The sequence below is a fragment of the Marmota flaviventris genome, chromosome 3, assembly GCF_047511675.1.
Source record: "Marmota flaviventris isolate mMarFla1 chromosome 3, mMarFla1.hap1, whole genome shotgun sequence".
In the NCBI taxonomy this organism is placed as follows: Eukaryota; Metazoa; Chordata; class Mammalia; order Rodentia; family Sciuridae; genus Marmota; species Marmota flaviventris.
This window is the reverse complement of record NC_092500.1, coordinates 47,104,824-47,119,179: the sequence shown is the minus strand read 5'-3', so window position 1 is coordinate 47,119,179 and position 14,356 is coordinate 47,104,824. Positions and strand designations below refer to the sequence as shown.

At 39.4% G+C, this 14,356-nt stretch overlaps 1 protein-coding gene across 2 annotated transcripts in view; it reads right to left on the bottom strand.

The window, feature by feature from the left end:
- Ptprb (protein tyrosine phosphatase receptor type B) overlaps positions 1–14,356 on the bottom strand; it is a 116,865-nt gene that overhangs the window by 17,863 nt on the left and 84,646 nt on the right. For both annotated transcript variants that reach the window (XM_027928340.2, XM_027928347.2), the window contains 7 exons: positions 7,460–7,566; positions 3,562–3,661; positions 2,654–2,737; positions 2,543–2,560; positions 2,349–2,430; positions 1,665–1,755; positions 876–952 (listed from right to left, as the gene is read on the bottom strand). In XM_027928340.2, the coding sequence (XP_027784141.1) occupies positions 876–952; positions 1,665–1,755; positions 2,349–2,430; positions 2,543–2,560; positions 2,654–2,737; positions 3,562–3,661; positions 7,460–7,566 (559 nt within the window). The remainder of the gene's footprint in view (positions 1–875; positions 953–1,664; positions 1,756–2,348; positions 2,431–2,542; positions 2,561–2,653; positions 2,738–3,561; positions 3,662–7,459; positions 7,567–14,356) is intronic.

Genomic DNA, 14,356 nt, shown 5'->3' with positions numbered 1-14,356 from the left:
ATATTCTCCTCTTTGATGATCTGTGGCACCCTCTACCCTCTCACTATTCAAAGAGTGGTCCTCTGTCCACCAGCAATGGGATCACACAGGACCTTGTCAGAAAGGCAGAATTCCAGGCGCCACCTCAGTCCTGCTGACTCATTCTGCCTTTTAACAAGATCCCTGGACAGTGCTGATATATGGTGATGGTGGAAAAGCACAGCTCTACCAGTTTCTCCTGGCACTGCCTTGTATTTTCCTGTCCTGGTAGTTCCTTTAGGATCAGGATCTCATCCTTGTACACGGCTCAGTGTTTGACCTACAGTTAGTACTTAACTAATTGATGCTTATTGAGTGAATGAATGATTGTTTGAAAGAAATATAATTACCCTAAGTTTTCAGAAAAGGAAATGGAGACCTGGTGAACCAGCAAGGGATACAAGTGGGATTCAAATTTGACGCTTAGAATTTCTTCTGCTGCAATGTGCTGAAGAAAGTTGGCAAGATGCTAGCCCGATCAAAGTCCAAAAGTTTGACACAACCTTTGAGGTATGTCTGTGGTTTTCAGAAATTCAAATAACAAGACTGACTTCCCTAGTGAGGCAGCCTTAGCACTGGAGGTCCATCTTCCATGGATCTTGTCAAAGGGTGGCAGAGAAAACAACCATTGGAAATGTATCCTGGGTTGATGGTCATTGCATATTACTATGGCCATTGTGAAAAATGAGGCTCAGCAGTGATTGGATTGAATTGCCTACATTTTATGGCAATCAGACATGGTCTTCTACAAATTAAAAAATGTTTCCAGACCTGAGGGCAGTGGGAACACACAAGAGGAGAGGTATTTCCAGTATAGCTACCTGTTAAAGCTTCATCTCGTGGTTAGGGCTACTTACTGGGACATAGCTGGCATTGATGTAGTCAGAGCACGGGTCATCATCTACATTGGACAGCTTCACTCTTGAGGCATCATCTGGAAGAAAGTTTGTTGAGAGATTTGTTGCTACATGCTGGGGTGGCATTTTTTTTTTTTTTTTTTGCAGCGTATGGTATCTGATGTCTCTTATCTCTGATCTCCACAACAGTCATAAGGAGGTGTTTTTATCTCCATTTTACAGGTGAGGCTCAGATATGATAACTAACCTGCCCCATGTTGCACAGGTGGCACATAAACAATCAGGCACAGGAGACAATATGTAGCCCCAACTGTACCTTCCTTTGCAATGTTAATGACACTTGCCAAACTGGAGTGGCCGGTTCCCTTTCACTGATGGAGTAAATACAATCCAGAAAGATTACCTCCTGCTCCTTTACCTAGTGCAGTAAGGATATATTTTTTTTAAAACTGTGAACTAGAGATTTTGCTAAGAAAACCTAGATCAACTTGATGTCAGAGCCCTGCTGTTAACCCCATTGCTGCTCTCAGCCACGAAGGAGAAACAGCAGGTCCACACAGAGAAATCACAGCAGCAGTAGAGTATCCTCAGAACCAGAATTTAAGCTGGTAGTTATCCTTCTGGAGAAAAGTGCAGTAACATGCAAGTCATTCCTTATTAGAGTTGTCCGGAGCCTGAGATCCTCCATTTCCAGTTCTGCCATATTTCTTTAGCCTCGTTTTATTCTTGGAAAAGAGCAGAAAATCTGCTAGAGGCAGACAGTGTCACAAATTTCAACACAAAACTTACAGGGCAATATATTGTTGTATCGATTTTTCCCTCTATTTTCCGGCAAGAGTGCGATGTCACACGACTGGTTTCGACCCACGTCTTTTAAGTCCTATTGGGTCAGAAATAAGTTTGAAAGTGGAAAATGTGAAAAAGAATAACAGACTTTGAGATTGATAATAATATAAAAACACATACACTAGTATGCTTATTACTGCTTGTAGAATGCCTAGTATTCTCCATGCACTAGCTCTGATCCCTTCAACAGCTCCAAATGGGAATGTTCTTATCACCATCTTACAGATGAGGCTTAGACAGGATAACTAATGTACTTTGGGTCACGCAAGTGGCAAAACTGGAAATCAAATCCAAAGCCTGGGCATTTTTTGCCAAACCACATTGTTTTCCAGGCAAGCAAATGGCCAGACTGGATAACGGATGGTTTTAGGTTTTGCATTTGACATTTGTTAATTCTTTCTTACCATCTGATCCTGGTAGCACTTGGTTTGCTGTGCTATTCTGGAGCTCTGAGATTAGGTGGTTTATTGTGCAGGGAATGGTTTCAATTATAAAAACACTTAGCTGGGACCCTAAGTATCATTGTAACTCCCAAGTCCAATCAGCTTCTGATTCCACAGTAAAGGTCAGAAAGGATATTCTGCTAAGAAGCAGGGGTGTTAAGGCTTCGTTGCACCTGAGTAGTACCTCATATTCCTTGGATAGAAGGTAGTTGGAGTCAGCCTGAAGCTTCATGAAGTGCCCTTCAAACTGATTTATTTTTATGGGGCTGTAGAAACAAAAAGAAAAAGAGAATTACTGAAGAAAAAGGGAAACACCATAACCAGCCTGCATTGTATTTTAAAAGCAAATAATAAAGTAATTAATGTGTTCTCTCTTACCAAGAAGTTTTCCGGTTACTGTGAAGAAGCCAAAAGAAGAAAGGCCTTGTTAGCAAATCTCACACAAAGCCATCTTTCAATAAATTAAATAAAAGAAAATATGGCACTTACCCTTTCTGGCCCAGATTCAAGTGGACAGATAATGGTCGATCCCTACGAATGCTCAGGCGGGCAGAGGGCCTTTCTCGACCATGGCTGAAATGTAAGGCAAAAGATTTTTAGTCTGATCATTCTTGATTTAAACAATTTTTTTTCCATTTATGGTAAGGCTGTGCATGTTTGAGCAAATGTAGATTTTTCAGTATTCATGTATCTTTGCACTCAGCCAACATCTCTTTGAGGGAGGAACAGGGGAGGAAGAACATTAAAAAGTGGATCTTTCTCACTTAGAAACGGATCTCTATAATAACTGAAGATCTCTGCCTCCCGGTTTTTGGCTACGGGTCATAATCACTTCCTACACTCTCAATAAATCTTTTCTTAAAAACTAAAAAATTCCCAAACCAGTAAACCTTAAATGCCAGACATAACTGCAAGAGAGCACATTGTGCCATATTAAAAAAAAATATCACCAGAAGAAGAGGACGTGGCATTGGGGCCACATGCTATTTTCTTCTTTTTGGCTTCTTCTTAAATTAGGATGGCAGATATGAGCCATGAAATGGTGTTGTCAACCAGATTTTTCAGGATATTTCAGAAAAGAGCTTGGGCATGCAATTGGCAAACATCTCTGTCTTCATGAGGATATGAACCAACAAAAAAAATTATTCTTTCTTTGCAAAATGAGTTATTTCATATTTAAATACTTCTAAGGGTCAAATTCATCAATGGTACATGGCGGTAGAGGAGGATGAAAAAGGGAGTTACTATTTTACGTTTTGGCTTTTGTTTTTACTGAGAAAACAATGGAGATTTAACCTGGGGAAATTATTTCTCCTTCTTACTGTTCAAGCTCAAGCGCATTTTCAGTTGCATCTCTGAAACTGTGGGCCCGGTCACCAAAGGGATCTTTGACTTACCTTGTTTTCCGTCTGCAGATGAAGAAGGCCACGAGAGCCACTAACATGCCAATTAAAAACAGGCCAGCACTCACACCTTCAATGACTCCAAACAAGGGCTCTGCAGTAATCCAGATGGAAAGAACACAGCCAGGTGGGAAAATTAGTGTAGGGGAACCAATAAAAGAGCTACATAACCCAGTCCCAAAAAACCAAATGCCAAATGTTTTCTCTGATATGAGGATGCTAATCCATAATGGGGTGGGGGGAGTGGGGGTGGAGCATGGGAGGAATGGAGGAACTTTAGATTGGGTAAAGGGGATGGAGGGGAAGGGAGGGGGCATGGGGGTAGGAAAGATGATGGAATGAGATGTACATCATTACCCTAGGTACATATATGAAGATACAAATGGTGTGACTCTGCTTTGTATACAACCAGAGACATGAAGAATTGTGCTCTATGTGTGTAACATGAATTGAAATGCATTCTGCTGTCATATATAACAAATTAGAATAAAAAAAAAGAGAGCTATGGAGGCTGTTTCCAGGGAATGATATCACAAATACAATTCAAATATGCACCTGAGAAGGTGAAATAGAAGAAATATTGGCTACTATCCTGCCTGTCACAGGCAGACAAGTTAAGGGAAAAGTTCATTAACTTTTGAAGTTAATGATACACGGTTTATTAAGGAATTTTGGACTTTCTGTTTGTATCTGAAGCCTGGAGCACCTGAGATAAAAGTCAAATGTTTGTCATCCAGATAAAGATACGATTTCATTTACAGGAATCATGCTACAGAGCATCTGGGGCTTTAACAAATCCAGAGAATTGCTCTGGAGTTATTTTAACACAGTCTCATTATCTTGTATGATCCTGCCACTGGGAGTTTATGAATAGGTAAACAAGTAAAAGTAGTTTTTTTTTTGTTTGTTTTTGTTTTTCTTTCAAGGCAGGTCTCTTGATGTTGCCAATCTGGCCTTGAACTTCTGGGTTCAAGCAATTTTCTTGCCTTAGCCTCTGAGTAGCTAGGACTACAGGTATATACTCTTGACCCAGCTTGCCCCGGCTCTCACCACTCCCCCCACCATGCTGGCGTTTGAACAAAAGGCCCTGTGAATGCTAGACAAGTGCTCTACCACTGAGCTACATTCCTAACCCTATATTTTTAACAGTTTTATTGAAATATAATTCATACATCAAATAATTCACTCATTTAAATTGTACTATTCAATAGCTTTTAGTAGTCATATAAGAGTTTTGAAAACATCACCACAATAAATTTTATAACATAATTTTTATCAACCCCCAAAGAAAACCCCATGTCTATTAGCAGTCACTCCCATTCCTCTTTCCCAGGCCCTGGCAACCAGTACTCTACTTTCAATGTCTATGGATTTGCCTATTCTGGACATTTCATATAAACAGGAATCATAAATGTGTAGCCTTTTGTGATTGGCTTCTTTCACTTAGCATAATGTGTTCAGGATTCAACCAAATAGCATACAGGAATATTTCATTCTTTTTAATGGATAAATAATTTTCTCATCATATGGATATATCAGGTTTTTTTTTTTTTTTGGCTGTTGTTAGTTTTTTTGTGGGTCCAGGGTTTCCCACATGCTAGGTGAACTCTATACTAACAGAGATATATCCTCAGCCTACACCTACATATACATTTATCATTCCCACAAGCAACATTTGAGGGTTCCAATTCTCCATATTCTCACTATTGTCTTTTTGATTATTGATGTTCTAGTGATTATGAAGTGTCTTATTGTTGCTTTGATTTGCATTTCCCTAATGACTAAAGATGTTAAGTGTCTTTTCAAATACTTATTGGCCATTTGCACATCTTTGTGCAAATTTCTACTCAGCTCCTTTGCCATTTTTAAGTTGTGCTATTTGTCTCTTTATTAATGAGTTGTAGGTTAAGAGTTCTTTGTGTATTTTGAATTCTCAATCCTTACCAGGTATATTATTTACAAATATTTTCTCCATTTTGTGGGTTGTCTTTTCACTTGATGGTGTTCTTTCAAGCATTGAAAGCCTTTGCGATTAACTCCAAGACATTTACTTTTTCTTTTGTTGCATTATTGTTATATCTGAGAAATAATTTTTTAACTCAAGGTCACATAATTTACTTCTATGTTTTCTTTTAAATGTGTTAATGTTTATCTCTCACATTTAGGTCTATAGAGTAGCCTGTTTTTGGAGTTACATTTTAAGACCTTGGATTTATTATCTCATGTTGCTTTTCAATACTCATCAAATCAATACAATAATCTTTATTTTAACATGCTTAATATTCTGTTTTGAACGCATGTATAGTGTATTCCTTTACTGGATTACATAAAATTTCTGTTGTCTAAAAATATTTCACATGGGAAAGAACTGTGTTTACAGAGTCCTGACTTAACATCAAATTATAAGTGAATACATCAAAATCCTCTTAGCTGGGTTTTGATCCTTCTTTGGTCTGAAAAGTGGAAGATTATCCCTGTCTTTGGCATAGATGGATAGGAAGGTTTGTGGGATGAGCTACGTTTGTCATGCAGCAGGGGAGACTCTTTCAGCTCTAAAGAACTTCCCTAGACCAAGAGACCAGCACTGTAGCACACGGGCCACCCACGGGAAAGCTGGGACAGACAATGGTGTCAAGGAACAAGGTGATGAAAGAGATGCTATTCTCAGCATGATGGAAATATTCAGAGACAGTGCAGTGCAGAGGCTGTGTGCTCAGGCAGGAAGGGCTGGAAGCACAGCTGCGCCATCTTGGGCAAGTTACTGAGCTCTTGGAGCCTCACGTCCTCACCTTTCAAATGGGGATGATAAAAGCAGTGAATTCAAAAGGTAGTGGTGAGGATTGGACAAGTTATTCTATGTGAAATGCTTAACACCGCAGCTCCACAGAGGAGGTGCCCAGCAAATACTAGCCATTTTTATTACTGAGACTTTCCCATGAGCACACCAAAGATGTTTCTTTCATAAATTTATGTAGAGCCTTTTAAATTAACATTTTTATTATTTTTTTCATGGTGCTTGGAATTAAATCCAGGGCCTCATGCATGCTAGGCTAGCATTCTATCACTGAGCTACATCATTTTTTAATATCTAGTTCTTTAAATTAACATTTTTAAATAGTGAAAAAATAATACGTAAGAAGCAAATGAAGAAAAATCACCTATAACACTACTACTTTGAGATACTTGTCATTAATACTTTGTTGTTTTTTCTCTAGTCTTTTTTCCTATGTCTAGGTGTTCCTCAGTTTTTGAGGGGGATTCATTCTGAGCCATTTCTGTCAGGATATCAAAATTCATGGTTGGTCAAGTCCCTTATACAAAATGATGTAGTGTATAACCTGTGCACTTCCTCTCTATGCATTGAGTCATCTCCAGATTTCTAGAATATGTAAAAATATAAATGCTTTGTCAATAGTTTCTATACTATATTGTTTAGGGAATAATGATAAGAAAATCTCTGTACATGTTGAGTACAGACACAACTTTTTCCCAAAATATTTGCAATACACAATGAATTCAGAGGGTTGACTGTATGTGCATATGTACACTTCCAATCATAACAGAAAGCCTTTCATACCAATTTACATTTTGGCCTGGGCTAGATCTTTATTTTAATGTTTTTCAATTGCTGTTTTTTTTTTTTAAACCCAATTCCTTCTAACCCTAATAGAAAAAAAATCTTGTACTGCATCTTCTTATCTAGGTTGGTCTCCCACAGAAGTTGTGCAATCTCCCTAATCCACATCAGCTCATGATCATCAAAGATAAAGTTCCATGTGAAAATAATGTTCCTCCTACCAATCAGGAAAGTCACCAGATCTCCCCCTACAGGCTCTTTCAGGTGACACAGTGGCTGGCAGAACACAGGGGTGGATGGAAAGGTTAGCCTTACCTGACTCAGTGGTGATAGGCAAAGAGAAAAATGTGTCTGAATAGAGTGGCTTTGTGAATTCTTTCAGGTCTTCATCAAACAGCTGAGTAAAAGCCCGAATGCTGATTCTGAAAAGAAATCAGATTTACTCAAGATTTATTAAGTGCAAATTAACAGAACTGATTGAAAAAATGTGTAGAAGGAGAAACAGGGTGGGCATCTAGTCATTGCATATGGAGGGTGAATATAAATTATGGAATCAGATAAACCCAGGTTCATGCATTCATTCATTGAGGTAGTCATCAAATACTTATTGAGCTCCTGCTGTATGCTAGTTCCTATTCTAGGAGCTAGGGATACTGCAAAGGAACAAAACAAAGTCCCTACCACTCCAGAGGCTACATTCTCATAGAGAAAGTCAGACAATAAATCCACAAACATAATATGGCAGATGGTAATGTGTGATTTGAAAAAGAAAAGAGCGGCTTAAGGAAGATGTAAAGCAATGGGAATGGAGACTGTAGGACTGATTTACTTGGTATGGTTAGTGAAGGTCTTCATTATAAGAAGACATTTTCACAGAAATCTGAGGAAAGAGTGTGTGGGTGGTGGGGAGGGCAGGCCCACATTCCAGATAGTGGGAACTGGAGGTATAAGGCTCTGAGGTTGGAATATGCCTGGGACTTCTGAGAAGCAGTGAAAGACTAGCATGGTTGAAGTCCAGTGAGTGAGTGGTCAGAGAGGTGGATGGACCAGACCATGCAAGACCCAGGAGGCTACGGTGAAGACTTCAGCTTTGGTTCTAAGTGACATGTGAAGCCACTGGATGGTGTTCAGCAGGAACATGAAGAATGGATAGCTGGGCAAAGGAAAAGAAGGAAAACTAGTTGGAAGGGTATTGTAATAATCCAGGTGGGAAATAGTAGCCTGGACCAGGGTGGTAGAGGTGAAGGTGGAGAGAAGTGGTGATATGTCAAAGAAAGAGCTGAAAGTTTTGCTGATAGATGTAGAGTATGAAAGAAAGGTGGAATCAAGGATGATCCCACATGTTCTGACTGGGGAGCAACTGGAAGAGTGGAGAGCATATTTACCAACATGAGGGAAGACTATTATAGAGTTGTAGATTGAGGAGTTTGGGAAGATCCAGAATGAGTTTAGTTTTGGGAGCAGAATTCTAAAATGCCTACTAGAGATGTCAAGTGGTTCAAATGTCAATTTTATTATTGCTGCCGTTATTGTTATTTTAACTTAGATACTTCCCCATCTTTTTGGAAATAGTGTTTTTCTAAAGTGCCTTTTATTCAAAAATATTTTCATCTCATTGTTATTGTTCTTAACATGAAATGTTTATTAAAGGCCTTCTTTATATCTGTTTGCTGTAGTTACAAAGAGATGCATAGTCTCTAGTCTTTAAAACTTGAAAAATAGAGCTGGGCTTAGGAGTACATGCCTGTTATCCTAGTAACTTGGAGGATAGAGGCAGGAAGATCTCAAGTTCAAGGCCAGGTTTGACAACTCAGCAAGACCCTGTCTCAAAATTAAAAAAATAAAAATAAAGGATTGGGGATGTAGCTCAGTGGTAGAGAGCCCCTGAATTCAATCCCCAGTACTGCACAACAACCAACCAACCAGCCTTGAAAAACAGACTATAAACAAATAGGGCAAATAGTAAGAGAGGAAAGCACATATTAAGTTGCCAACGAGGAGCACTGGAACTTGGAGAAAACTATTGGGTTGAATAAGATGTGGTGACTTGGAGCAGAAAGCCCAGCTAAGAGACTGCTGCAACAATCCAGGTCAAGGATATGGGGCCCTGACCTGGAGCAATGGCAGTGAGAATGGAAATAAGATTATGAAGGGCACTGAGGGGGACTAGATGAGGCTTAGGCTAAAATAAGAAGGGAAGACTCAAAGATGAAAAAAAGCCTTGAGCTCAAGTCATTCAGGAGAACAATAGCACCACTGATAAAACTGGGAGCTATACTGGAGAAAGATGATGAGCTTTGCTTGGTGAGGCATTGATTTAGAGCTCTCTAGCGGATATTTAGAGTTATTCCAGTCATTTGGACAGGAGAACTGATGTGGTGGCTGTCCATCCATCCACATGAGATAGTAACTGCCAATCAGCTGGTCCAAAATTCAACAAGCAAGATAAATCTACTAAAACAGATTTGTAAGCTCTGTTTGAATGTAAAGCCTATGATCCTCACTATAGGACCAATGTATCATGCTTTTGGCATGAATCAGGCCTAGTCTAGAGGGTGACACTCAATGTCTGGGAACATAGGTTAGGAAGAATCAGAAATCATTAGAGGTGATTGACTAGGATGATGATAGAGAGGACTTCGAGGAAGATGAGAGTTGGCTTCAGATTTAAGGAAAGCTGACATGTGAAAGAGGAAAGGGAAGTGATTGATTTTCTTCTTAAAGGTAGAACTAGGCTCAGTAGGCTGAAGTCATAGGGAGGGAGGAATTCAGGAACATAAAATCATTTTCTAACATCTAGAGCATGAGCTACTTCATAGGTAGTGAGCTCCCAGTTGTTGGTGCAGATTTAAGCATATGTGGGAGTAGAACGAATTCCCAGGGAAGCTGTAGGAGGGTATCTCTGCATTAAGTTAAAGACTGGTTGGGATGACTTGAGTTCCTTCTATCTTAAAAGATCCCATGATAAGATTTACTGAAGATTCCTTTGAAGATTTACTGATAAGAACATTAGGCTTGTTCTACATAGGAAGACTTACTACTCTTCATTTAAACCCAGTGAAAGTAAATGGAAGACTCTTTTCTCCTTTAAGAAAAAAAATCTACTTGTTTAATCCCAACTTATCTGGTCATGCCCTGTGGAAACGCTGAAGCAGGCACAGTGCAGGGCAAATAGTTCTGACCCTTCAGCTCCTCCTCCTAACTCAAGCCCAGGTCCGAATGTGAAATAAACATCGAGATGGCATTGATCAACCACATCTCTAGTTTCCAGCTCTAAAAGATCCTGGAAGTACATTGGGAGAGGTCTGCAAAGGGTAACAAGTAATCACTATGCGTTAAACAAGAAGGTGAGGAGTTTGAGTGTGTTGCTAATTTATCATACATTCGGAAATCGAAAAGAGTGTTTCTGAAGATAAGAGTTTCTTATGTTGGTATAGGCATTTATAAATGTGGAAGGATTTTAACAAACACGGTTCTATTCATCTCCAAACTTCTTCAACATAACAAGGAAGTTTATTATATTACTTCAGAGGTTTGGAACTTGAATCCATGTCTTTTTGTCCAAGATCACAGAGAAAACTGGTGAAAGAAAACTAAACTCCATTTCTACCTCCTAGTGTGGACCTTTCTCTCCTACTTCCTCTTGATGTGATTTTTGGTTAAAAACAGTGACTTCTATTGGAGGAATGCCAAGAAGAGGCTGGGCCAACAACCAGAGAATCTGAACAGCTTTTGCTCTGTTGCTGATTAAGTAAATGGTCTCCAAAGTTCTGTTTATCTCAGTCCCTTCATTTATAAAATAAAAGCTTTGGATATATCAACTTTGTGTTCTGCTCTAAAATTCTAAGAATCACCAGTATAAAAAAAAAATTACGAAACAGATGCAGGGACCTTTGGGAACACAGGAACGAGACAGCGGCCTAGCATATGCTTGGCTTAAAATGAGTGGTCATCAGGAACTCTGCTCTTACAACTCTTTGTAAACACAGACGCCACAACCACATTCCCTAGCCCCGCACTTAGCACCCACCCACAATCCTGTCACATCCTATTTCTCAGTCTTTCCTTCTACTTCTTTATGAACCCTTTGTTGGAAACTGGACTCCTTGTTCTTCTCTAAACAATCTGTGTAATTCTGCCTTCAAGCTTTGACTCCCACTGTTCTCTCCACATTGACTCTCCAAACTGTTCCTATCTCCGTATTTCTAAGTCCTTTCATCCTTTTTGGTGCCCAGCTAAAGTGATACATCCTCAAAGAAGTCTTCTGAACATTCACAGCATTTATTTAGCTATATCCTTCTGATGCCCTTCAACATTTCTGCCTGTATTTTATAGACATGTCTCCTTTCTACACTATAAACTCCTTGAAAGCAGGGACCTCATCTACTTATCTTTCTATAACCCCAACACCTGGTCAACCAACTTCCATGAAAGATGTAATAAAACATTCACTGAATAAGTCTTTAGCATGAAAAATATCATAATATGAATGAGATATTATTTTAATCTACAGGTATAAACTTTAATGTATCCAGAATCAGAATTCTATAGCAGAAAGTTAGCCATCACATGGTTTGATTTCCTACATTTGAGGAAAATGAGGTCAGGAGAAGCTGAGGACCTGACTGTGGTCAGACTGCTATGCTATTTAGAATAAAAACAAAACCAGATCAGCACTTTCATAGCCTCCAAACTGTCTCTCACCCTAATGATGTGCCCTTTCTCTTTCCATAAGGAACATGCCAATAATAATCCATACGGTAATAGGAATTCAGCACTGAATGGAAACATATTATATTCATTGACATAATAAACTTGCTTATCACCTACACCTCACATTTCCCATTTATTTTCATTGCTGATGTTTATTTTTCACGTTTTTTCCCCCATTTACTTATTCGCTTTGTGTTGAGGGGCAGGGAGGAGATGACTGGCAGCAGGAGGGTCACTGTGGTGATTTTCACCTTGAGACAGGCAGAATTCTTACTGCACTGAGGCACGATCTGCAGCCATCACATAAGAGGTTGCTTAGTTTGAGGTTCTCCCATATATTTTGGAAGGTTATGCCCCCTCTTATCTAGAAGTACCTGCCTGGCATGCCTTTAGCAGGAATGAACCAAACACACATTGGAGAAATACAGGAAAGTTGACATCTAGAAGATAAATATGTGCACCATGAGTTGATTAAGCTATAACAAGAATGGTTAACATTCACAGATTGTCTGGCTCATTCCCTTATTTGTTCAGAAACATTTCAAGAGTACCTCTTTTGTGCCAAGTACTCGACACAGTGTTCTGTAACCAGTGACACTTCTCTCTCACCTATTAGACTGTGAACTCTCACGGCCTAGTGAAGAGGGAGAGTGATTTGTTTGTAAAGGGTTAAAAGCCACAGGTAAATGCAGGATTAGAGGGATACAGGGACAGGGTACTATGGCAATGGAGCTGAGGAAGCACTCAGCTGCCCAGCCAGGAGTTGACAGGGATGGTATGGGGTGGTTGAAGGTTGAGCTGACTGTCAAAACCAGAGAAGAGTAGAAAGCATCCCAAAGAGAGTGAAAAGAACATGCATGGGTTCAGAGGTATAGGAGAGTTCAGGGAATTGGGAGGAATGAGGAGTAGAAAGTGGGCAGGTGTACTTGGGGCAAATGGTAGGAGACGAGCTACTGTAAGTGAATGGGAACCACAGTATGACCTTAATGTAGAAGAACAAATGAGGAAAGTGAGGATTCGAGAGCTGAAATGCTGCTTACAAGGTTACACAGCTTCAAGGTAGCAGAGCTGGGGCTCAAATGTAGGGGCTCTTACAGAGACTTCCACAGCTACTGTGGATAATTAAGCAGGGTGCAGGGGGATGGGCCCACTGAAGACACAAATTGTCTCCAACTTCTCACTGGCTTTCTCTATGAAATGTGGTACAGTAGTCCTCCCTTATACAGTTTGACTCTCTGTAGTTTCAATTATCCACAGTCAATTGCCATTCCAAAATATTAAATGTAAAATTCCAGAAATAAGCAATTCAGAATTTTTAAATTGCACACTGCTCTGAGTTGTGTAATACAATCTCAAGGTTGTTCTGTTCACTACTGCCCAGGACGTGAATCATCCCTGTGTTTAGCATTTGCACGCTGTGTATGCTTACCCACCTGTTAATCATTTAATAGCTGTCTTGTTATCAGATTGACTGTCAAGGTCTTGCAATGCTTATGTTCAAGTAACCCTTATTTTATTTAATAATAGCCCCAAAGTACAAAAGTAATAAAGCTGGCAATTTAGATATGCCAAAGAGAAGCTTCAAAGTACTTCCTTTAGGTATATAATGTGAAAGATCTTTTTTAAAAAAATATTTTTTTTAGTTGTAGATGGACACAATATCTTTATTTTTATTTATTTATTTTTATGTGGTGCTGGGGATGGAACCCAGGGGCTCATGTGTGCGAGGCAAGCGCTCTACTACTGAGCTACAACCCCAGCCTGAAATTTCTTAATAAAGAAAAAAAATCATATGCTGAGGTTGCTAAGGTCTATGGTAAGAAAGAATCTTTGACCCATGAAATTGTGAAGAGGGAAAAAGACATTTGTACTAGTTTTGTTGACACAACTCAAATTACGAAAGTTATGCCACATGCGTGATAATTATTTAGTCAAAATGGAAAAAGCATTAAATTAAAGCAATCAGTACTACTGTGGTTTCAGGCATCCACTAAAGGTCTTGGAACATATCCTCCTTGAATAAAGGGAGACTAATGTAAGGAGTCATCGTCTCCTTTCCCATCATAAGCAAACAAACAAAAACAGCCTCAATTTTCCACCTCTGAAGTGTTCTTGGGAGACTTGTTCAAGGAAATTCAGGTTTCCTTGAACCCAAGAAACCAGGGATCTGAGGCATATTTTAATTAGAGGAACTAAAGGATCCCAGTGGTTTGATCTCACCTATGTTTCTTCTTTGCCCTAAAATGATCTCTCCTTCAAGTAGGCTCATATGTCTTAAAGTAAGTAATAATAATAAGTTTGTGCATGTTTACTCTGGAGGTGCTGACCTTGCCTGGGAGGTAATAGCAAGCTTGTGGTGAGTCCTGGGCAAAGATAACTACACACATTTTCCTGCATTTGTTGATGTGGAGGGACTAAGAACTCTTAAGTGTGATGTTATGACTGAGTCTCCTTTTGGAAATGGCAGAAAAGATCTTTCTACTGAGACTTAGGAGCGAT